This window comes from Osmerus eperlanus, chromosome 11 (genome assembly GCF_963692335.1).
Source record: "Osmerus eperlanus chromosome 11, fOsmEpe2.1, whole genome shotgun sequence".
Taxonomy (NCBI): domain Eukaryota; kingdom Metazoa; phylum Chordata; class Actinopteri; order Osmeriformes; family Osmeridae; genus Osmerus; species Osmerus eperlanus.
Window position 1 is genome coordinate 10477636 of NC_085028.1, and position 23155 is coordinate 10500790.

The 23155-nt window shown below is 43.2% G+C and overlaps 3 protein-coding genes across 10 annotated transcripts in view; 2 read left to right on the top strand and 1 right to left on the bottom strand.

Moving 5' to 3' along the window:
- The window catches only part of LOC134028604 (neurofibromin), a 57279-nt gene that overhangs the window by 21326 nt on the left and 12798 nt on the right, over positions 1-23155 (bottom strand). For 3 of the 5 annotated variants that reach the window (XR_009931559.1, XM_062472231.1, XM_062472229.1), the window contains exons 25-35: positions 18608-18789; positions 18234-18445; positions 17968-18129; positions 17435-17532; positions 17187-17322; positions 15409-15471; positions 13206-13364; positions 12655-12752; positions 12199-12345; positions 11451-11597; positions 11227-11337 (exon numbers count right to left, since the gene is read on the bottom strand). Coding sequence is in view for 4 of the 5 variants with exons in the window: in XM_062472231.1 (XP_062328215.1) it covers positions 11227-11337; positions 11451-11597; positions 12199-12345; positions 12655-12752; positions 13206-13364; positions 15409-15471; positions 17187-17322; positions 17435-17532; positions 17968-18129; positions 18234-18445; positions 18608-18789 (1515 nt within the window). In the remaining variant the exon portion in view is untranslated. The remainder of the gene's footprint in view (positions 1-11226; positions 11338-11450; positions 11598-12198; positions 12346-12654; positions 12753-13205; positions 13365-15408; positions 15472-17186; positions 17323-17434; positions 17533-17967; positions 18130-18233; positions 18446-18607; positions 18790-23155) is intronic. The other 2 variants (XM_062472232.1, XM_062472230.1) reach the window with 1 other exon arrangement.
- On the top strand, positions 1888-5881 carry LOC134029573 (protein EVI2B). Its single transcript, XM_062473734.1, has 2 exons — positions 1888-1965; positions 2459-5881. Exon 2 carries the CDS (start codon positions 2459-2461, stop codon positions 3878-3880), a length of 1422 nt encoding a protein of 473 aa, XP_062329718.1. The 5' UTR covers positions 1888-1965; the 3' UTR covers positions 3881-5881.
- On the top strand, positions 6893-10368 carry omgb (oligodendrocyte myelin glycoprotein b). 4 transcript variants are annotated; one of them, XM_062473804.1, is made up of 4 exons: positions 6893-7061; positions 7293-7386; positions 8603-8818; positions 8984-10368. In XM_062473804.1, exons 2-4 carry the CDS (start codon positions 7373-7375, stop codon positions 9966-9968), a joined length of 1215 nt encoding a protein of 404 aa, XP_062329788.1. In that variant the 5' UTR covers positions 6893-7061; positions 7293-7372; the 3' UTR covers positions 9969-10368. The 4 variants fall into 4 exon arrangements, with proteins under 4 accessions (XP_062329788.1, XP_062329791.1, XP_062329790.1 ...); XM_062473807.1 differs by lacking the exon at positions 7293-7386; XM_062473806.1 differs by lacking the exon at positions 6893-7061 and having other exon boundaries at positions 7076-7386.

A 23155-nucleotide genomic window follows, 5' to 3' on the forward strand; every position in this document is an offset into this window, starting at 1 on the left:
CATTTCCCCTGCAAGAGGCAGCCTCATCGTTGAATCAAAACGAATAAATTTGGCAGACCGGTGTAAAAATTGACCTAATCTCTATGACTTAAACGTCCTTTTAAGTTTTTCCCTTCTCGTGATATTTTAAGGAATTTAGCCTACTCATATTGCATTCATTCATGAATAAAGAACCCCCTTTGAAGATTATTCTACGACGTTACCAGCAGTAGAAGATGGAATCGCGGAATCGCGATTCAAACAGTACCATCTGCTAACTGAAAATATGCCCCCAAAAACGTAAATAAGCTTGACATTTATTTAGTGGAAAATCGCTTTCATAAAAAGCTCATTGGTAGCGATCATTGTCAGTAACAACGCCAAGTGCGATATAGCCCTGTGTGGAGAAGCTTCCCCGGTAAATTGTACAGTACAGTACAGTACACTACTGCTGTGTTCGTCTTGGTAGCGATTGCGTTGGTTGAATTGGATTTAACGTTCCGTTGGTACGGTTTATTTTCATGAACAGATTGACAAAGTTTAGGCTGTGGCAATGAAGTTAAGGTTAGTAGTTAGATAGACTTTTGATTTAAGTAAGGGGAGTGCCGAACATGTTCTGTCGCCGTTTGACTTCCTACAGCTGTGTAGATGTTTTTGTAGTGTCTCGCGTAGGCTACAGCGTTGCAGTGAGCAACACTGGTTTGAAACCACAGGTAATGATAATTTCACCCACAAATCGTTGACTTGTAATGTAATTTCATAATAAATCCTACAACGAAAATGTATATGTGAGGAATGTTTATTTTAACGATTGAAAACAGATGCATCATAGACCACTGTAGTATGTGTTGCCCGGCCAACAGAGGCTAATGTCATGATGCTAATACTTCAGTGACATAGTAGACTACTGTTTCCGAAAGTAGATGTATTTCCTTAATAAAATCAGCTTATATTGTACATTACACGTCACAATTGTGTGTCATATCACAAAGTAAAATTAGTAAATAGTTATCACCCTGGCCTCTTTGCTTGTGGCGTTTCTGCAGCTCCCTTGCAGTAAAGCAGTTAGCTTAGCAATCTCCCAGAAGTTAACGAGCTGCGAGTTTTCGTGACGTTAGTGACGTAAGTAGCGTCATTGACTGTGGCTAGCAAGTTAGCCACCGTTAGCTTCACTTTTCGCCACAAAAACGTAATTTCCACTTAAACCATGCAACGGAACGTAAATCCCAATAGAAGCAACTCAATCGCTACCAAGACGAAACCTTTGACACCTAGGTTGTCTATGTAGGCCAAATATTGACTGAGTTTTAGGGGGGCAAAAAGAAATAATAATAATATATATGTGAGAGAACAAAGGTTGTGCTCTCGCCGAAGGCTTGAGCACACCCAATTAACACAGTGCAGTATGAAACAGGTAGCTGTGGAAAAATATGCTTAAATTAATTGTTCATATAGTGTTAACAAAATCAAGTATATCCTCTGTAATGGCCTCCTATGATAGCATTGAGTGTTTTAATATAGTGAATTAAAGATGTCAGTGTCGTAGCTGTAAAAGCTACGACACTGACGACTGAAAAATTTCACTCTGTTGACAGATATAGCTTGTTGGTTACAGGTCCTTAAACTAAGATTGATTCAATTCACTGCTGGGACCACATGTACAGCATGTGTGTGTGTGTGTGTGTGTGTGTGTGTGTGTGTGTGTGTGTGTGTGTGTGTGTGTGTGTGTGTGTGTGTGTGTGTATAAGGCTAACTTTTGTGTAGGACATTACCGGAAGACTGCAAAGATCAAACAAAAAACTGATAATCAAGTGTGAAGTTTAGGGTCTCTTTTTTCCGGTTTCACAACCGCTTTCACAACCGTTACTTCCTGTAAGTGGAGCAACAGTGGGTTCCTTATTCTGACAGACTCGGGGCCCTATCCGTAATTAAACTGCTGCTTTCAGAACAGTGAGCACAACTATGACGGTGGTAAAACTAGTTTAGGTAAGTTCAATTTATATTCCTAATACCCTTCCCTTCTAACGTTTGCAAGTATTTGGTTACAGTAACCTTTCCTTTGTACTTTGGCCATGATATATTGCGCTATATATGTTGATGACCCTTAATCCATCTACCGGTGGACTCAGTGGTAATGATAATTGTAAGACAATTTGTGTGTATGAACAATGTAAAGCTCTTTAAAAGTGAGGAAAGTGTTATTTTAATTGTGAGCAATTTTATTGAATTTAAAATGCACCCAAAATAGCATAACTGACTTGTGAAGTAGACCAGCTTGAAAGTAAAACATGTTGGTATGGGCACAAATTATGTAGAGGAACAAAAAGGAAATCAAGCCTTTATATTTCACAGCAATGCCATTTTGCTCAAACTTCCTTGAGCTTAAACATTTATAAAACAACTAGCATTATGAAACAGAGATATCATGCATGAATGCCGAAATTTCACAAAACATTTCCTTTCTTTATCAAACACCCAGATGCATCATAATTCTGAGAAGACAACAATGGAAGGATTGCACTTTGCCTTTGTTCTGGTTCTGTGGATGCTGCCACTGGGATTGAATGGCACTGTGACACCTGAACAGCTCACCCACTTCACCAGTTCAAGGAATGATGAGGTCATTTTAACTGACCAGACAAAATCATTTACATTGGCCCAACAAAACACGAAATCCACACACACCCTGAAATCCAGCCAAAACCCTGAAGCTACAATAGAACTGTCGACTCAAACTTGGATCTCTGACAACCGTTCAAGGCCAATCATTCAAACCAGACCAGATCCAACCACTCCAGGGATGGAATCATACTTCAACACCTCCACAAAGACAATGCAACCCAACACAACCAAAGACCAATCAGGAGTGACATCAGTTGTGGTTGTGCGAGGAGAAGACTTGAAGAGAGATTCAAGTACAACAGCCAGTGAAGGTCCTCTCCCAACCACCCCATCACAAGTTTCAATCCCGGAAATGACGACCACCTCGACAAAATCCATTGATGAACAACCAACAGACCAGCTTGCTGCTACAACCTCAGACTCCACTGACCCTAGTTCAACATTCATGTCTGAAACAAACCCTACAACACCAACCACAGTGAGTAAGGCTGTTGACATGACTACCAGCACCAAGGGCCTCATCACTCAAGTGGTCAACACAGAGATGACGGTAATTGTTTCCACTACCACTGCAGTCACAACAAAAAGAGAACCAATTGATCGACCAACAAAGGCAACAAATCAGAAAAAACCCAAAGAGGCGGGTAAGCACGGCACAGTGGTGGCGGTACTGATTGGTGGAGCAATAATAATTATGATGCTCGGTTTTGTCATCATCTTCATGAAGAAACGAAGGCTACAGAGAAAACAGATAATGAACACAGAATGGGCTGGCCCCTCCCCTTTCCTGGACGGTGTAGTTGATGATGACGACAACGGACAAGTCCACTTAAGAGGATCACAGCGTATTTCTTTAGTGGGATTCCTGCCTCAGAGGTTGTCCACGAGGCTGTCTTTGCTTCAGGAGACAAATACAGACTACAACATGGAGGATATTCCACAAAGTACATTTGGAAGGGAGTTAAGTGCTGGAGAGGTGGAACCAAGCAACGAGACCAAATTGGGAGAAAAAAAAATCGAGGATAAGGAATCTCCGAGTTCAATCTCTCCAACGATCCCATCAACCGACCATGACAATGATGACCCCAAGACACCTGCTACCACTGAAGACACAGCCTCAAATTCAGACCACTTACTTGTTCACCCTCTTTCACCACCTAAAGACTCTCTACCTTTGATGGACATTGACCTGAGTCCCCGTCCTGATGCCATCCCCAGTGTACCAAACACGGCTGGTGCCATTATTCCCCCTGCTCCCCCTTTACCCATGTCCACGTAAGAACTATCATGACAAAAAATTATGGTGGTGTCTCCGTGGTGTCTGCTTTTCCCTGTAGCCACAGTCCTGCACCTGAATCAGCATTTGTTTGCTTTGCCTAAAAGTGAGACTTATTTTCAAGTAGTAGATAAGAAGTGCATTTATTGAGAACAAGAAAATGTCTACTGAGATAGGGCTGTCAATTGTTTTAGTCACTAGACCAAATTAGAATGTACTGCATACAGGTCTTAGTGATGTGCCTTTAAATATATTTCAAGTTTCTGAGAACTGAAAACGGGAAGGCAACACACAGCAGATGGAAATGACAAACATCCACCCTTTCTCATCTGCCAAAAAACCACAATATATGACATGAAGAACTGCAACCAAATACCATTTTCTCCAACAAAAGAGAAAGATTTACATATTTATACAAAACAAATGTACTGAAATACCAGGTGAGGTTTATATGGTACACTGCTTTATGCTAAGCCTGGAACATTCCGTAAAAAACCTCTGTTGCGAAGGTTCAGACCACAATTCATCCCTTGTGGATGGTGCTTGTCAAACGCCACTGCCTCCCTCCTCCAGCCCTGCAGACCAGATACCAAACCCCAGCACCTGCTTTATCCTCCTCTATAAAGTCTGTCACCCGGAAGATACAGCAGCTATCAATTCAGAGCTCTCTCACTCTCTTCCCCTCTTCACACTCTCTAAGAGAAAAATGTACAGACAAGAAAATCAGGAACAGAAAAATAACTTGAGACCTTGTGTTGTTTCTCGTATTTGTGAGTGCCTGTGCTTATATCTAAGTAAATGAGTGAATGAGAAAGGGCAGACAAAAGCATGAGGAGCAGCTAAATATAAAACCACGAGAGAGTAAAACCACACAAGTATTTTCAGTTTAGACAACGTCTAACGTCAATGGGTTGTCTGAACAACCCATTGACTGCACTCCATTCTATTCATTCAAACAAAGGTGATCTAGTTAATGAGCTAGGGCATAGTGGTATGACTAACCCAACATTTAACTTTGTTCCAATGTAGGGGTTTGTCACTTTAAGAAAAGGTGTGAATAACTATTTCCTTCCTGAAAACGAACAGTTTATGAAAACAACATTTCAACTTCAAAACTCATCTATTCATATCTGCATCTCAATCGGAAGTAAAACGCTGATATTGGTTTGGCACCAGTAACTCTTCTAGCACTAGTAACTCTTCTAGCCCTAGTAACTCTTCTAGCCCTAGTAACTCTTCTAGCCCTAGTAACTCTTCTAGCACTAGTAACTCTTCTAGCCCTAGTAACTCTTCTAGCACTAGTAACTCTTCTAGCACTAGTAGCCCTTTCCTCTACTGGCAAAGCTGCCTGGTGTTTCTATGCAGTTGCACACTTTTGATTGATGTTGCCTCCTCCTTTATGAGTTGCCTTTCTGAACAGATGATTGTGAATAGACCACCAAGGTCTACTGTGTAATCTAGTCTGGTCCATAACTGAACCATTTAGCCTGCAGTAGCAGCAAAACCAGCAGACTGACTCCACCACATGCAATGCATGGCCTTAGGTAACAAAATGATAACTCGTCTCACCGCAAGCTGGTCGGTGGTCCAACACAACTATCCTGTGCGTGTGTGTGTGATTCCATGAGGGGAAACACGCACACCTACACAAAGATACATGTATGAGAGACAGGACTGTAAGGTTGGGTGGACTGTACCCTCTGGTCTGGGTGAAGTGAAACACGGAGCATTGCAGAGCGGAAGGAAGAGGGAGTGAAGTAGACATTTGAGTCACAAGACATTCACCATCAGTGGTCTTGGATATCTGGCACTGTGTCAAAGAGTGGCATAAGCCCTGACAGTAAACCTATTGCTCTAAATTGTCCCTTTGTGTTACGACTGAATAATTCTGTATCTGTCTTTTTGTAATTATGCTATTACAGTTAGGCTGTTATATATTGAGATAAAAATTTAACAGATACGTAACCGATACGTACTGGGATCAATAAAGTTGTATTGTTTCAATGTTGTATATTTCTTAGGCAAAGGTATGACCATTACGAGGGCACAGTCATCATAAAACTACCTCCTGGCTCAGCACATTTGACCGGAGCACAGTTTTTATTACAGACTGGCAAGAGGGTTCCTGCAGATGGAGGGAAGGGAAGAGTCCCGGAGAGGCGAAGGCAGACTACCCCTCAAAGATAAAGCGACACGCTATGCTAGCCACACTAATGTTCCTAAACGGAGGGAAAGAGGGATGTTAAAACCAAAGTTGAACTGACAACGGTAGCTGGTAACTACCATTCTGTATAAACTTGAAGAATGGAAATGGTGTGATGGCTATTAGTGCGGCAGTAAACGGAGAGACAAATTAAGAGTTGAGACGTCGTCAAATAAAAGCATTTAAAAATAAACGGCTCAATGTAACAGTGTATTTTGATGTACAGGAAGGGTGTGGTGGCATCAAGAATCATGTAGAATGTAACATCTGAACACATGTGGCTGTGTTAACTTGCAGAGTGACTATGAGCGTAGTCTGCAGTTGCAGGCGTCGGATGTAAGACAGCTTCCCTGTTAAGAGGGGTGGGGGCAGTGTTTGCCTGTGTGTGCGCGTGTGACAGAGGGGAGAGAATGTTCGTGCCTACTGATTCAGAACAATGTCACCCAGCTGGGTAGTATCAGCTGCAGAGTGGCTGCCTGTACCTAAACTGTACTGGGTACAAGGGTGTGTGTCTTTGTTCGTGGAGGTTTAAAAGAATGTTAAAATGTCCCCATGTGAGTCTCCACTGAAACATGAGGACAGAGAGAGTGTGTAAGAGTGAAAGCCTGGATAGGTAGAGAGACTTCCTTTTGTGGAGTGCACGGATCCTGACGTTAAAAAGATTGGAGTCAGCAGCAGCTTTCCTCCTCCCTACCCTCGCCCCCCCCCCCCCCCGGCCCCCCTCCCCATCAGCAGCAGAGTGGGCCGGCTCTGTGCTGCATTTATCCCTCCACTCCTCCCTCCCTCTTCAGCTCCCAGACGTTCCTTTCCCCCCCCCCCCCATGCAGTGCGCGTCAGGAGCCTGCAGAGGAGCGTTGTGGAGGAGGCTGGTGCTATTGAGGGCACCTCGCTCTGCCATGCCAGGACGAAGCCGGCAGGACGGCTGAGAGAGAGAGGCTGGCTGCACACCCCAGCACCAACACAGAACTAGCCCCGAGCGAGGTGAGAAAGGGGGGGGGGACAAGGGGAAAGGACAGAGAAACACCTTTGACAGAAGAGGAGAAGACGACCGAAAACGAAGTGAGAGGACAGGATCCAGAGTGACAGATATTGAGCCAGCCGACAAATCAAAAAGGAAAAAAAAAAAGAGAAAAGGAATTCTAGTAAGAGTAAGTAATGAGGACAGATAAAAACCTGACATTTAACTATCCAATCATTTTCTCTGCTACGCAGCTTGAGAGAACAGCCAGAAAGGAAAACAAAGGTGAATAGAGAGAGAAAGGACAGGAGCATAGAGATGACTTTCTGAAGACATGGAAAGGATCAGGTGAGTGATATACAGTTCGGCATGGAAAGAAAAACTGCGAGGAATGCACTCTCGTGCCAACACATGCGCACATGCATACACACATTTACAGAGCTGTGATTAGTATTACCACTTTGGTCCAGTAGACTGCAGTAGGATATGTGTCTACGCCAGGCTATGCCTGTTTATTACTCATCTCCAGAACCAGACACCAGAATATGCATCCATTGCCATTTTCAATTTGACACGTCATATGTACCCCATAAACAAATCAAATGTATTTATGTTTTGTACATTTTATACCTTGTGCATTTTGGTAAAGTATGTGATCCCAGTAAGATTAAATCACAGTGTGATATGACCTGAAGAAGTTTCTAGAAAACTATGCATGTAACTTGCGACAGAGGTATCTGGTAGCACAACAAACAATCCTGTGCTGCCCCTCGCATGCTGTATCCAACATTTCAAGATTTGACTATGTGTGTGTGTGTACCACCCTAAATTTATTCAGCCGGCGCTCACTGCAGTATTTCCGAGCTCCCCAACTCTCTGGCAGGAGCTCACAGTCTGACTAGGACCCTTGTCAACTGCATCAGAGCCATTAAACCAATCAGATTGGTCTGATCCTAACCTAAAGCACTTAGCATTTAGCCTAGTACACATTGTTCAATTTTCACAGTAGCTGCAAATGATGTGGGAGGAAAGAAGAGGAAGGAAGAATAGAGGAGGTGTTCGTGTAGCAGAGTTGATATATTATGTTCTTTAAGATTGATGGACTGACCCTAGCTCTTCCTGTCTTTCGGACGGGTGACGCACACGCAGTACTAAAAGACCATTTCAGTCTTAGGCAGCCACAGGATTGATTAACCCAAGTGTTTTTCTGCTGTGCCTGGGTGCTCACACAATTCTATTCCTTTTTTTAAGCCATGCGATGCTATTGTGTCATTAATCTTTACGTTTGTAGTGCCCAAAGCTATAAGTTAACCTCAGTCAGGTAATGGCTTCTTACAGGTTGTCACCGCATTTCTTGCCTGTTAAGAATATATTTAGATTTTAAGTGGAGGTTGAAGCAATTAATAAATAAATAACGTGAATGAATACGAAGGTCCAAAGAATCAGCCATTTTGGACCGATAAAAATTTCCTTTTTCTGGAACAACTATCGACATGATCTGTATCTGTACACCCCCAAAGCTTCCAACAACCTCCAGCATCTTTCCCTTTCTTTATCATTGCAGAGCCCTCGCCATGCCCCCCCTCAACTGTGCCCCACTGGCCGGCCTGCTCCTGCTGATTCTTTCTGGGTTCCTGGGGGGCTGGGTCCTGTCCATCTGCCCCTCTGTGTGCTCCTGCAGCCGGGGACACCGTGTGGTGGACTGCTCCTTCCGAGGTCTGACCCAGCTTCCTCCCGGTCTGCAGCACAACATCCGCTTCCTCAACCTCTCCCACAACAGGTACAATTCCATCAGCATGTACCCACAGATATGCTAACCTTGAGATGGAGAAGGCCTGTGGGCTAGGGAGGAGGGTGCACCATCTTGGGTAGCTGATAACATTTGAACTACCTATTGTGTAAGTGACATCCAATTAATAAAAAAGGAATTCTTCTTTCTGAACAGCCTACCCGGTCTTGGGGACCAATTAAGCCACTATGCCCACCTTCGTACCCTGGATGTGTCCTACAATCGAATGGGCCACCTGCCCTCCTCCCTGCCTCGGGCCCTTTGGGACATCCGTGCAGCAGGGAACCAGCTCCGATCCCTTGACAAAAATGACACCGCCTACCACTGGAACCTGAGGGTTCTGGATCTGTCTGCCAACGAGCTGGAGAGGGTGGTCTTCATCAACAACACCCTGCCAAGTCTTCACGCGCTCAACTTGAGTCACAATCGGTTTTGGACAGTCCCCACAAATATGCCTCACAATCTGGAGAGTGTGGATTTGTCCCACAACTACCTGGTTCAGATCTTGCCGGGCTCGTTGGACCGTTTGCCCAGGTTGAGCCGGTTCTACCTGCATGGCAACCGCTTCTCCTGGGTGGCAGAGGGGGTTCTGGATCGGCTGATTGGCCTTGAGTTGCTGACACTAGGGGATAATCCTTGGGCTTGCGAGGAGGAGGAGAACATTACTAAGCTCTTGGGCTGGGCTGAGCACACCCGTGCCATTGTTTTGGGCTGTCCTTGCTACACTAGGCCGACCTGCGGACAGGCCCACATGGTGACTCCCGGGGGGGAGTGGCACTTTGCCTCTTACACAGAGCCCCCTCTGGGAGCTGATGTACGGGACTTCAGCCACGATGATTCCCCTGTCAGGGCTGCAGTGGTCACCTCTGGGTACCTGGCCAAGTCGGCGCTGTTAGAAACTGGAATGTTTGCGGGGGGGAGAGGGGGTGCAAACGGTTCAAGGGACCAGACGTTGGATTGGACTTCAACATCTTCCTATTGGCTCTCCACACGTACAAGCACAACAGGGCGTCCACGTTCTGCCACCAAAAAGCCAAACATGGGAAGCGCTAGGAGTGAAGGATATGGACTACATTACCAGATTCCACGTTTGGTAAACTTCAACCTTTTAGTTGCAGTGGCTGCCTTGAAAGCCGTCTAACTCATCTTTAACAGGATTGTAACTGATGCATTTTGGAAACAGGAAAGCAAATGAAGACTGATGGGGGGGAAAGAGTTGTAACGCTATAACATTTTATTAAAAAAAACTGACTGTTACTGCCTAAGATGAATATCGTCATGTGTTTTCTCTACCATCTTCCTACAAAGAAGCCGTTCAACTCCAATTTAAAACTTGATTATGTCGTAAAAACTATGTCCTTCAAATTCCTACAAAATATTTAGGTGAAGGTACTGTAGCTAAAAATCATGACAGATACTACTCAAAAGCGCTACTGTTGGTGTGGCTAAATGAATGCTCAACTCTGTATAGCTGATGCTTGTCATGTGACAGATGCTACTGCATTTTATGGTTTATATGAGATAAAGGAAAAAAACATCAACATCTGGACAGCATTTCTGTGTGGTTTGGTTGGAGTTTCTAATTTGCGGAAAGTCTTTTTGACATGGAATCTTATCTAGATGAGATCATAGGCCATTTCCTTGGCCTCTGCTTTCATAGATACAAACACACACAACTACTTGTTATGCACTAATGGAAATTTAGGGTCAATGTCGACAATTCCTTCTAATCTTTACAGCCTAGACCATTAAAATAAAAAGAGAGAAGACACTTGAACTAAGAGACTTTGATAAGTTGCCATGGGTGAGGGGGGATATTTATATTAAACCTCTTCATATCTTCAGTGATAACACAAGTTTTAGACATGTTGATTCGTGTTTTTTGTAAGTATTATTTTGCCTGTGGTAGCTCAAGTCTTTTAAGCAATATCTATTTATAAAACTGCTCTGCATAAAGCCACTACCCCTAAAAAGAGGATGTGAAAAGGCTTGCAAAAATTTACCTCTAAATATTGACCTTTATCTACCTCACATACATGCTTTTGAGGGGAAAGCTCTCTCAACCTAATGAAGGAAAAAAGGGACAGTACCCTTAAGCCCTATGAAGACTTTGGTTTGAATATCTTCTCATTTTATGTTAAATAATTTTTTATGCAAATATTATTTGCATAACTCTTTCATGAATAGAAAAAAAAAGGATGTCCTGCACTCCCAAAATGTGTGAAGCTAAAGTGAACAGTTGAAAACTTTTATCTTGCAGCAACTTTATTATTGTTTAAAAATACAAAAGATCAACATCCATTTCAGTATCATAGAGTTAGCAGCAAGTTGTCCCATCAATTGGGTCCTACAGAAACACAATAATTCAATAGAAAGTAAAAACCTTTGTCAGGTTTTACCTGCGAGCAACGTAGTAGAAGACAGGGTTTCCAGTCTTGGAAGTGCCAGCTTGGTAGAAGATGTTAAGGGTCTTCAAGGCCTTGAACTCCTCTTTCTCATGCACCTGGTGCCTAGGAAAATGAGCCACGATATCAAGCACTTTTAATAATCTACACACGCACCAACAGATAGGATTTTTACCAACAGTCCACATCATGGTGTTAAGGGTATAACAAATACTAACCTTGTCATGAACTCCTCAAACTTGGAGCTGGTGAGGTTAAGGCTAGACCAATGAGTGTCATCTACCGGCTTGTGCTCAGGGGGACCCAGGTAAGCAAGGAGGGTGGCCATTTTGTCAAAAGGCCGCCTGCCTACAGCCTTGTGGTCTCTGTAAGGAAAAGTGAAGAGACAATCAAAAAAGCTAACAAAACAACCATGAAGATATATGGCTAGGTAGCTTCCCTATTTAAAATAGTTTGTTTCCATGAACACAATTTTCATTTTTGAAATGTAATTTAACAACGTTACATGAGTATATTATTTTTCAGACAATATGATTTGATCTGCCACTGTGTGTCACTTTCAGATATAATTTATTAAAACCAGGTCCACACTTATCTAGTCTACAGTTGTGAGGGCAAGAGAGAGACAAAAAGTACAAAACTCATATTTGACTCATTAAATCAGTTTACAATCCACACTAACATTCTTCCAAAAACATAAAATATTGTTATAGTTCTTAAGTAAGTTAGGCCTGACGATAGCCTCATGGTAATTACAATATGTTAAGAATAGTAAAAAAACGTTTCATTTTGTAAGTATTTTGCCAGCTGAGACAAATACAAGGAAACGCCAATAAGATGCGGACGTGTTGAGATGATGGGAAATTCTTTTAATAGCTTAGTGGCTCGTGATTTGGCAGATATTAGTGAAAGTCATTCATGTGTGCACACATGTATACTTACATGTGCTTATTGACTTGTACTGACCTGTTGCTGGATAGATACTGGCCTATCCTCTCCTGATTATTCCACAGTAGACGGTGTAAGGCCAGTACATTGCCATCACTGATAAAAGACAGGCTGTGGTTTACTGAGTCACTTGGTGGAGAATCAGATGCGATGTCCAAAAAAAACCTTTATGAGAATATGGATGAAAAGTGGAAATGTTCAAGATTGACAACATGGCTTGTTTCTATTCTAGATTGAAACCACCTGCTCAATTCATAAACTGAAATTCCATAAGCCCTGTCAGAACACATTATAAAACTAAGGCAATTATCAGCAATAATTTCAATGCTAATTTGAAGTACATTTTCAACAGCACATCCCAGGTGTATGAAGAATGGTAAGGTCTATGCTTTCAACAAGCTTTTTTTCCTAATGAATGATTATCAAGCCACAACTTAAATGTCTTTGCTAAAAACAAAAACATTGATGGTTTACCGACTAGCTGCATCAAAGTTGCTTTTCACAAAGTCATTAAAAGGCCTCATGTGCTCTTCCTTGGTGAATAGGACGTGGTTGGCAATACTCTGCAGAATCTGGAAGAGAGACAGAGAGCAAGCTTTAAAACATAATGAAACATACATTGGGATGTCTGTAGTGTCATGCATAGAAACACTGAAGTCAAATAAACTCAAATGATGAGGGGATCAGGGGGTCAGATGGCTGAACGGTTAGGGAATCGGGCTATTAATCAGAAGGCTCCCGGTTCGATTCCTGGCCGTGCCAAATGACGTTGTGTCCTTGGGCAAGGTACTTCACCCTACTTGCCTCGGGGAGAATGTCCCTGTACTTACTGTAAGTCGCTCTGGTTAAGAGCGTCTGCTAGATGACTACATGTTAATGGAAATGATTGTGAATGGAAGGATGTAGTTTAACAATCTATAAATACAATACAATTAAATACACAACCAAAATCACAGCAAAAGTTAACCTACTCCCACATACGTTCTCTGCATAAAATAGTTACCATGCAACTCAAACCTGTGTACCTTAGACATGAGCTTGAGGCCTCTCTCTATCCTGGGCAAGGGCTTCTTGTCCAGGATGCCCGCCTCGTAGGGTGACACAATGGCGGGGTTGATGAAACGCAGGAACATGGCACTGCCTACTGCACCAATGCTGTTCTGGGGGAAGCGCTGGCTAACCACCTGGAGTGTTTTTTTGGTGTGTGGGGGGTGGGAGAAGGCGGGAGGAGAGTGTGTCAGTCATTTTGGTTGGGCTCAAAAACAAACATGAGGGGCCAGATCTCTTACCAAAGCCTTTTGTTTAAGCCAGCAAGAGCACAACAACGACTGAATGTGAGAACAGCCAGAGAGAGAGAGCGCATGAGAGAGTGCGCAAGAGAGAAAGGCAGACCGACATTAACAGAGAATAGACAATACGTCCTCAAACTGGAAAGTGAGGATTTAAGAAAATGTACAGGATGCCAGAAGGGAAGAAGAGAGTAGGGGGGGCATGATAGAATGCCCCCGCCCACAAATCATGACAGCAAACGGTCAAGAACAAATACGGTGAAATGTGAAGCCATGACTTGGAGAGGTTTGCAGCAAAATGAACCAACATGGCTACCATCTATACACGTACAGAGCTAATGTTAAATAGGAAAAGGAGTTTGTTTGTGTGTATAGACACATACCACAAATAGCAAATTCAGTCCACAAAACTGGTTCAGCAACCAAGCTACCACTAACATGCTTGAGTTACACAAGGTCATACACCCCTTTATACACACAAACACAGTCATGTTCAGTATAACTTCAAAACCAGTGGTGTGACGGAATTTGCAATCCATCAAGCCTATTCAGCGTGAGGAATATGGCCACAGCATGTCTAATCCCCATGACCTCAAAAACGGTTCAAACATGCACCCCTTGAAGGCTAAGAGAAAACCAAAAGATCAACATAGCCAAGTAAAGGAGTTAGATGTATAATCTGTATAAGTGGGATTATACAGAAGCCTCTGTCAGTTCAGTCATCTTAAAATATTATTGTGGGGAACTCCCTACTTCTCAAGTAGAAACCAGAATATGCCATGACAGCCTAATCCGTTTTATTACCTTCAATAAAAATAATGATACAACGGATAAAATGATCCAATTACTTTTACCTTGTGTAAATTGTGCAAATACTGTACGTAGCTAGTCGCTGTCATATACACGGTGATGTGTTATACGATAACACTACCACAGGATATAACAGGGTGAATATGCTCAAGTGTCTGTACTGCTGTCTGTGTCTGAGAGCGTCGCTAGCAGAGAGCAGTGATAGACCTATAGTTAATAAAATGCAAGACCTGAGGGCAGAAAAAAGAAATCAATTTATGAGCAAGCTGTTAATGGTCATGACAGAAAAAGTTGTGTGTGTGAGTGAGTGAGACACAGCGAGGGACCCCCTGGGGACCTTGCAGCAGGCACCAGCAGCACAGGCAACAAACTAGAAATAGTTAATAACCCTAAAACAGTCAATAATCTTATACGTTTATATGTTCCTGTCCCTTTAGTTTAGCACATGATGCATTGTAGCAATGCAGGTGAGACAAGTTGCTCAAGTGCACCATTGCAAACTGGCCCCACCTGGGAGTCATCTGTTGGCTACTGATGCCCACTGCAAAAAAAAACACCCAGAAAGTTCAACCTCTTTTCAGTATGTATTTCCTCCCTAACCACCATGCTCCCACAACAATACCAGTTCCCTTTAGAAGACACCAGGGCATTTTATCCACATCGCTATGACTGTGTCTGATTTCCCCACTTCAAGTCTATTTAATGTCATTTGGTTGCCAAAGTGTTTTCCTTGTGTTCAAAAACTGAAGGGGAGCACAGAATCATTCAGACGTGGATCAAACGTTGGTAACAAATTCACTCCTGGGGTGCATACAAGACAACTAGAGAGACAGAGACCGCAACAGAGAGCCACTGGTTTCTTCTTTGTTAATAGAAAATGGAAGCAACTTGGCATTGATATTAGTACGATGATATCAAGAAAATATCGATACACAGACTTGATGTGGGGGAAAACGTTTTGGGCAAATTAAAAAGTCAGCACCAAATTAAACCATTCAAATAATGAAAAACCAAATGAATAGTTTACTTCAAAAAAAAAAAAAGAAACGTTTTTTTTTTTGTTTTTTTTTGCTTTAGATAAATAAAATAAAAAAAGTGTCTGAGGGGGAAAAAGGTGCTCTGAACTTACTGCTTTTTTGTTTTCCTTTTTCTCTTTTACTGTGGCTTTAGTCAGTAGAGAGTGGCAAGTAGCCTACAGGACAGAGATTAGCATAAACATGGTCACAGTGCCAGCTACACACACAACGACATAAAGGGCATATGACAGCATAGCCGTATCCACTGCACAGCATGGCGTGCACACGCGTGGTGACAAGGACACCAGGCAAAAGCACCTTACTGCACTGTCAGTCTGTGTCCATCTGTGCACTTGACTTAAGCAGAGTGTGTTAATATGCATTAGGATCATATACAGTGTTTGATACAGTTATCAGTATGAGTTGATCTGTGCATCTGCCCAGAGTAAAGGTCTTAACCTGGCTTCAGAGTATAGGTTTTTAAAGTCAGTAGAATATCAACTTTTTTTAGGCTCGTCTACCTTGTGTGTGAGTATACCATGCATTACAATTTGACATGACACACTGATGTACCATGTCCACACTCTGTGTTTATCTTGCAGACAGAGCCCAGAGTGTGACTTCAGTTAGAGAGAGAACGTGCTCTTTGTAAGAGCAGTGCAGAGCAGCGGGGGTGGTGGACTGAGTCTTTTCACTAAGCATGCAAATGTAACAGTCTGGAAAAATGTGTCTGTGTGTGTGTGTGTGTGTGTGTGTGTGTGTGTGTGTGTGTGTGTGTGTGGTGAATGGCTAGACTTCCACAAGGGTGTGCTTTCAATGTGAGACTCACACAGGTGAGAGGAGGAAGATGACATTAGGTTATTTTCACTAGCCTGTGAAAGTCAGTATATCTAGGCCACAAGCACTCCCCAAAAAGAACATTTGAAGACGACATCAACAGGGACGCCTTTTTCACAGAAGATTGTTGGAGTGTGTTTGTGTGTCAAAAGTTATTAGTCTGCATTGGCCAGCTAATCGGAATCACATGTAGTTGACCGGTAGATGAAAATATCAAACGCCCAAATGTCCGGTAGGAGATAATACCAAATAAATTAAGTACTAGAAACATAAATAGTCTAATATTGTGTGACCTATAAAATATATTGCCAAAACAACTTAAACATACTTCATGTAAAAGTTTGGTTTTGCCTCCGCTGTTACGACAATGAGAAATGAATATGAGTTTGGTCTTGTGACAAAACATTACGCAAGATCAAAAGCCTATAGCGGGCCACTCTGCTCTGTATTTTAGCGCAACTTCGAAATGTCAAACCAGACATTCCTCGGCGATAAAAATCCATGTATCATTTATTCTTCCATTATTCAATTGAGAATCGAAACCAAGCCGATTTAGAATATTGAAAGAAGGAATGATACACGGACTGTTGTAGCCAATATGTTTGGTTTGTAAAGTTTGTGGAAAAGGTTGCACAGAGGCATTCTGCAGACAACTTTTAATAAAATACATTTGTTGGACAATAGTGTTTGTTTTATTACTGGTAAATGTAGGCCATTATATGGCTATTTAAAACATATGTCTGGTAGTTGTTCTACATATGAATTTAGGAATATTAATGTCCATAATGGCAATCAAAAAAGAAGTCTAGTGTAAACTCTGGTGTGCGTGTGTATGTTTACTGGAGTAAGTAACAGCAGTGAGTGAAGTGGCATCAGTCCCATTGGACATTTAGCCACATGAGGGCAAAAAAGTTTTTAAAAGCGGTAAGGCATAAACACAAACATGCGCTTACTCACACAGACACACAGGGAAGGACACACACACTAAGGCTGTGGGCTGCGTGAGGGGTGGTGTGGCCAGAGCAGTGTGCTGTGGCGTCAGTCTGGTACGTACCTGGTACAGACAGTGGCACACACTCCGTAGCTGAGGGGGAAACTCGCTGGATGAGTTGATGATGGCCAGGAAGAAGCGTTCTGTGATCTGGAGCAAGTTCCTCTGGTTCTCCTCCAGGTTCTCCCCTTGATCTAGTCTGGAGACGGAAAAGGGAGGGAGTGAGAGGGGGGGAATGTGTGTTATAAAACTGTGTCCTATGTAACATGAGAGCGCTCAGTACTACTGGTTTGGGGGGGATGGCACCCTACCTGGTGGGGTCTACTTCAAAGCTGATGTTTTCTGGGGTGGTGATGACCCCTCGAAGCAGAGGCTCTAGAAGCTTCTGTAGGTATACAGCACCATACACCTGACAGAGTAGGAACAAATGAATCACAAGTTACTCACAGGTGCATCGACATCCAGCTAAGATGGCAATAATGAGTGTAAAAGAGTCTCCATCCTATGCATAACAGCAATGAAAACACATTCTGGCCCAGGAGATGTGCTAGTTAGGCTCGTTGGAACACTCCTGAATACATTTCCACTGTCTTCTGCAGGTTTTAATGATAATCTATTTTGTAATGCTTTTGTATTGGATTGTTCATCAAACAAACTTTTTGGTCTTTATTGTTCACAAAGTTTTTGGTCTTGGTTCACAATGTAGCTACATATGGATATCTACGAAAACATACAAATAAATACAAAAGCAACCACAGGCTCTACAGTACTTCTTGTATTTAGATATGAATAAGACAAACGTCAGTGACTAGATGTATCCAATAGGTTGTTGTGGTTACTTTACCTTGAAACAGAAGGTCATTATTTTACTGGCCAGGCTGTTGCCTCTGAAGAGCGTCTGCATGGAGTCCGCCAGCTCCACCTCCTTGGAGAACATGTTCCACAGCAGCTGGTAGAGCAGGTGACGCGAGTCAAACAGCGTCACCAGCACGCGCGCCAGCTCGTCCTAGACGACATGAAAAAAACACATGAGCAAACAACACGGTGCCATGGTGTTGGAGGCACGGCCGACGTGCAGGACAGATCGCTGGGGTGTGGCGGTGTACGTACCCACTGGGAACCCGGCACCACGTTGGCCAGTGCCATGGCGATGGGCAGCTCGCCCTGGTCACCCATCATGGTGACCAGCTCCACCAGCCTCTCGAAGCGGTCAGCCAGCACCGTCTCGGCCAGAGTGTCAAACTCCGTCCCCTGCTGCAGGATCTTGGTAAGCACCTCCATGAAGGTGGCCCGTGTCTGCAGATCCTTATGGTAGCCCAGACCTAAGAGAGATAGAGGGAGCAAGAGGAGGAATGTGTGTGTGTGTCAGAAGGTGGCGGGGAACCATATTTAATAAGCCTTCAACATGGGGCTTTGCCTCCATAGCTGTTGTGAAACACAAAAGCCCAAGTGGTTCGACATTGAATACTCGTGCAGCTGCCCACCTATGGAATGCATGAGGCCGCTGTCCACGTTGGCGTTAAGCAGGTTGGACATGGCGAGCACCGTGCAGTGGCGCAGGGAAGCCAGACGCCGCGACATGCCCCTCTTCCTGCCACCCACGGGCTGGCCCTCGTCCTCAACCTCGCTGCAGTCGTTCAGCAGGTTCATAAACAATGTGAAGTACCTGGATGTGACAGGACATCAGGGTTTTTCCTGGGTCAAAATGGGTCTTCGGTGCTCCCAAAAAAAATATATATATATATGCCATTTAGAACATACTTTATGAGTGTAAGGTGTCAGGAGATGAAGTTCAGGTGAGACAGGTAGTGCCATGTACCAGACCGGAGGTGGACTAATCCAGCTCGACCCAGGTGATTCAATTACGATTCAAAGGTGTACAATCCAATTATAAAACGATAACTGACTAAATATATTTTTAAAAGTCGGATTATTGAGTTTTCTGCATCAATTTATAATCGTTCAAGAGAGAAACGCGGTGCATTGAAAATACATTGATTAGAAAGAAGAAAAAAATAACATATGTTCTTTTCTTCTTTTTTCTAATCAATGTATTTATTCAAAGGTGAATAAATACATTGAAATAAATCTAATCTAATAGCTAATGTAATATTGCACATATTTTCGTCCTATTTCCCCTAAAGCAATGAAGTTAGGCTACTTAAAGACACCTTACACTCATAAAGTATGTTCTAAATGGCATAAATGCTGCCAATTAATAATTGACGTAACAACTTATTGTAAATGGTCAGTAGCCTAGCCAAAGGTAGGCCACTCTGAAGCATGTACACTGCCTGCTTCATTTGATCTTGATAGGCTAAGCATTCTGTAGCAAATAATAACAATAAACCCACTTTTTATTAATTAAAACTACTTCAGCATAATAATGCACCTAACAACAGACGTGCAATTTAGGTAGCAGTGGAAGAATACAAACAACGAAAATCACCAGTTAACTTAATTTAAAGTTGCAAGAACTATAAACTTATACAATAACAGACTTAAATGAACTGACAACATAAGTTATACGACTTATAGTTCTCAAGGACGCACACACGCAATCTCAACTGCGGTGTGAAGCGCGTGTCCGTGCTATTCTCCGACATGCACTCTAACAGTGCGTTCACACTGCAGCGGAGCGGGCGGCGCGCGGCGTCGGCTTCCAATTCATTTTCAATGAAACCAGGCGTTGACGCTCGCGTAGGGCATTGTGGGAAGGCGAGCGGAGCGGAGCGGAGCGTTGCAAGTTGGATTTTCTCAACTTTATGTAAATGAGGAGCGTGAAAACGCTAGCGTTGGCCAATCGGATTGGTTTCTTGTTTCTTGTAACGTAGCAACTGTTCGTCATGGTAAACATTTCTAGGTTTGACAATTTCAAGATGGAGGAGAAACTTTTCGTATGTGTCTGCACACCCAGTTCTGTTCGGAACAAAGTTACTAATGTGACGAGTCTGAATTTAAAGATTACATTAAACTAATAATGCATGGTGCATGGTTGCCGATGTCGTCATTGTTCCTAGTGTGTTTTTATAGCCTACTTTTAAATGTAGTCGTCACATTACGTGACTGTTCTGTGCCACTGCTAGCTCGCTAGCCCAGCCTACAAACGACTGGTTGAGTGACCGGTGGCGTAACATGTATTCTACTGTAATCTTGCACTAGTAAAATCTTGCACTTACATAAATGTTGTGTAAAAGTGGTATTTTGATCGATATTGTGAGTACATTAACCCAAATCTGCACGCTTGGCCATGACTACAACAGTGACCTTAGAGAACTACAACTCTGTATTAACTTGTCTAACACGCCCCCGAGCGTGGTGTACTGTGGGAAGGCAAGCGATGCAGAGCGTTAAAAAACGCTGCAGTGTGAACGCACTGTAACAGTGCGTTCACACTGCAGCGGAGCGGGCGGCGCGCGGCGTCGGCTTCCAATTCATTTTCAATGAAACCAGGCGTTGACGCTCGCGTAGGGCATTGTGGGAAGGCGAGCGGAGCGGAGCGGAGCGTTGCAAGTTGGATTTTCTCAACTTTATGTAAATGAGGAGCGTGAAAACGCTAGCGTTGGCCAATCGGATTGGTTTCTTGTTTCTTGTAACGTAGCAACTGTTCGTCATGGTAAACATTTCTAGGTTTGACAATTTCAAGATGGAGGAGAAACTTTTCGTATGTGTCTGCACACCCAGTTCTGTTCAGAACAAAGTTACGAATGTGACGAGCCTGAATTTAAAGATTACATTAAACTAATAATGCATGGTGCATGGTTGCCGATATCGTCATTGTTCCTAGTGTGTTTTTATAGCCTACTTTTAAATGTAGTCGTCACATTACGTGACTGTTCTGTGCCACTGCTAGCTCGCTAGCCCAGCCTACAAACGACTGGTTGAGTGACCGGTGGCGTAACATGTATTCTACTGTAATCTTGCACTAGTAAAATCTTGCACTTACATAAATGTTGTGTAAAAGTGGTATTTTGATCGATATTGTGAGTACATGAACCCAAATCTGCACGCTTGGCCATGACTACAACAGTGACCTTAGAGAACTACAACTCTGTATTAACTTGTCTAACACGCCCCCGAGCGTGGTGTACTGTGGGAAGGCAAGCGATGCAGAGCGTTAAAAAACGCTGCAGTGTGAACGCACTGTAACAGTGCGTTCACACTGCAGCGGAGCGGGCGGCGCGTGGCGTCGGCTTCCAATTCATTTTCAATGAAACCAGGCGTTGACGCTCGCGTAGGGCATTGTGGGAAGGCGAGCGGAGCGGAGCGGAGCGTTGCAAGTTGGATTTTCTCAACTTTATGTAAATGAGGAGCGTGAAAACGCTAGCGTTGGCCAATCGGATTGTTTTCTTGTTTCTTGTAACGTAGCAACCTTTGGTCATGATAAACATTTCTAGGTTTCACAATTTCAAGATGGAGGAGAAACTTTTCGTATGTGTCTGCACACCCAGTTCTGTTCAGAACAAAGTTACTAATGTGACGAGCCTGAATTTAAAGATTACATTAAACTAATAATGCATGGTGCATGGTTGCCGATGTCGTCATTGTTCCTAGTGTGTTTTTATAGCCTACTTTTAAATGTAGTCGTCACATTACGTGACTGTTCTGTGCCACTGCTAGCTCGCTAGCCCAGCCTTCAAACGACTGGTTGAGTGACCGGTGGCGTAACATGTATTCTACTGTAATCTTGCACTAGTAAAATCTTGTACTTACATAAATGTTGTGTTAAAAAACGCTGCAGTGTGAACGCACAGTGCGTTTACACTGCAGCGACGCGAATCGCTTGCCATCGCTCGCCTTCCCACAGTTCACCACGCGCGGGGGCGTATCAAACAGATTAATGTAGAATTGTAGTTCTCTAAAGTCACTGTTGTAGTTGTCATGGCCAAGTGTGCAGACTTGGGTTTACGTACTCGCAACATCGATCAAAATACAACTTGTATACAAAATACAAAACTGTTTATTAGACATACACGTTGACATGTGTAAAAACGTTTTATTATAGTACTCAAAGTCTCTGCTAATCTGTCGATACGACCAGGGAGTTCCAGCCGGGTTTATAGTAGTAGCCCGGCTGGAACTCCCTGGAACGTAACTTTGTTCGAGAGTACAAAGTACAAAAAAAACACCAGGAGCACCGACAACGTCGGCAAACCTGCGCCTGGCCTCATTCTTTTTATTAATGTCTTTGTACAAATACAGAGACGTATCGTACAGGACTGGATATGCAGCCACACAGGCGATTCGTTTCTCCTCCATCTTAAAAACTGAAAGCTAGAAATGTTTACCATGGTTGCTACGTTACGAGAAACAAGAAAACACTGCCATTGGCCATCGCTAGCGAAAATCGCTCCTCATTTGCATAAAGTTGAGAAAATCTCAACTCGATCGCGTCGCGTCGCTACCCACAATGCACCACGCAAGCGATTCGCCTGGCTCCATTGAAAATGAATGGAAAACATGTTGTCGCTCGCATCGCGTCGCTGCAGTGTAAACGCACCGTAACAATCGGTGCTGATAGACGGCCTAAAATTTTGTACAGCCTGATTTCTGATACCGTGGCGGCAGAAATTTAGCCATAGAGGAAACACTGCACTATATATTATCATTCCAGGTTAAGAATACCAATGGAGGCTGCGTTGGAAATCGTAAATCAAACTTTTGTCAGCATTTTGAGTGGAAATTTCATTAGCATTGGTACAGGTGTATTCGTGCACGTCGGGCTGGCCCTCGCAGCCATTCTGTCCATTCGCGCACCTCACAGTTGCGTCTTGATCAGACAAGAAGACACGCTTATCAACTCGATTACTATTGATCAAAACAGAACGAGGGTTCGGCTTATGGTACTTGAAACATACTATTGAGAACCAATTCGCTGACATGCATTGCACGCGTGATGAACCCAGCTTTTATTTTATTTTTTTTAATCACAGACTTTTTTTTTGCCTTTGGCGCTCAGGATTTGTCATTGGCGCTCGGGAAAACGGCTTTGGCGCGCGCCAAAATGTTCTCTATGCAGGAAAAACCCTGGA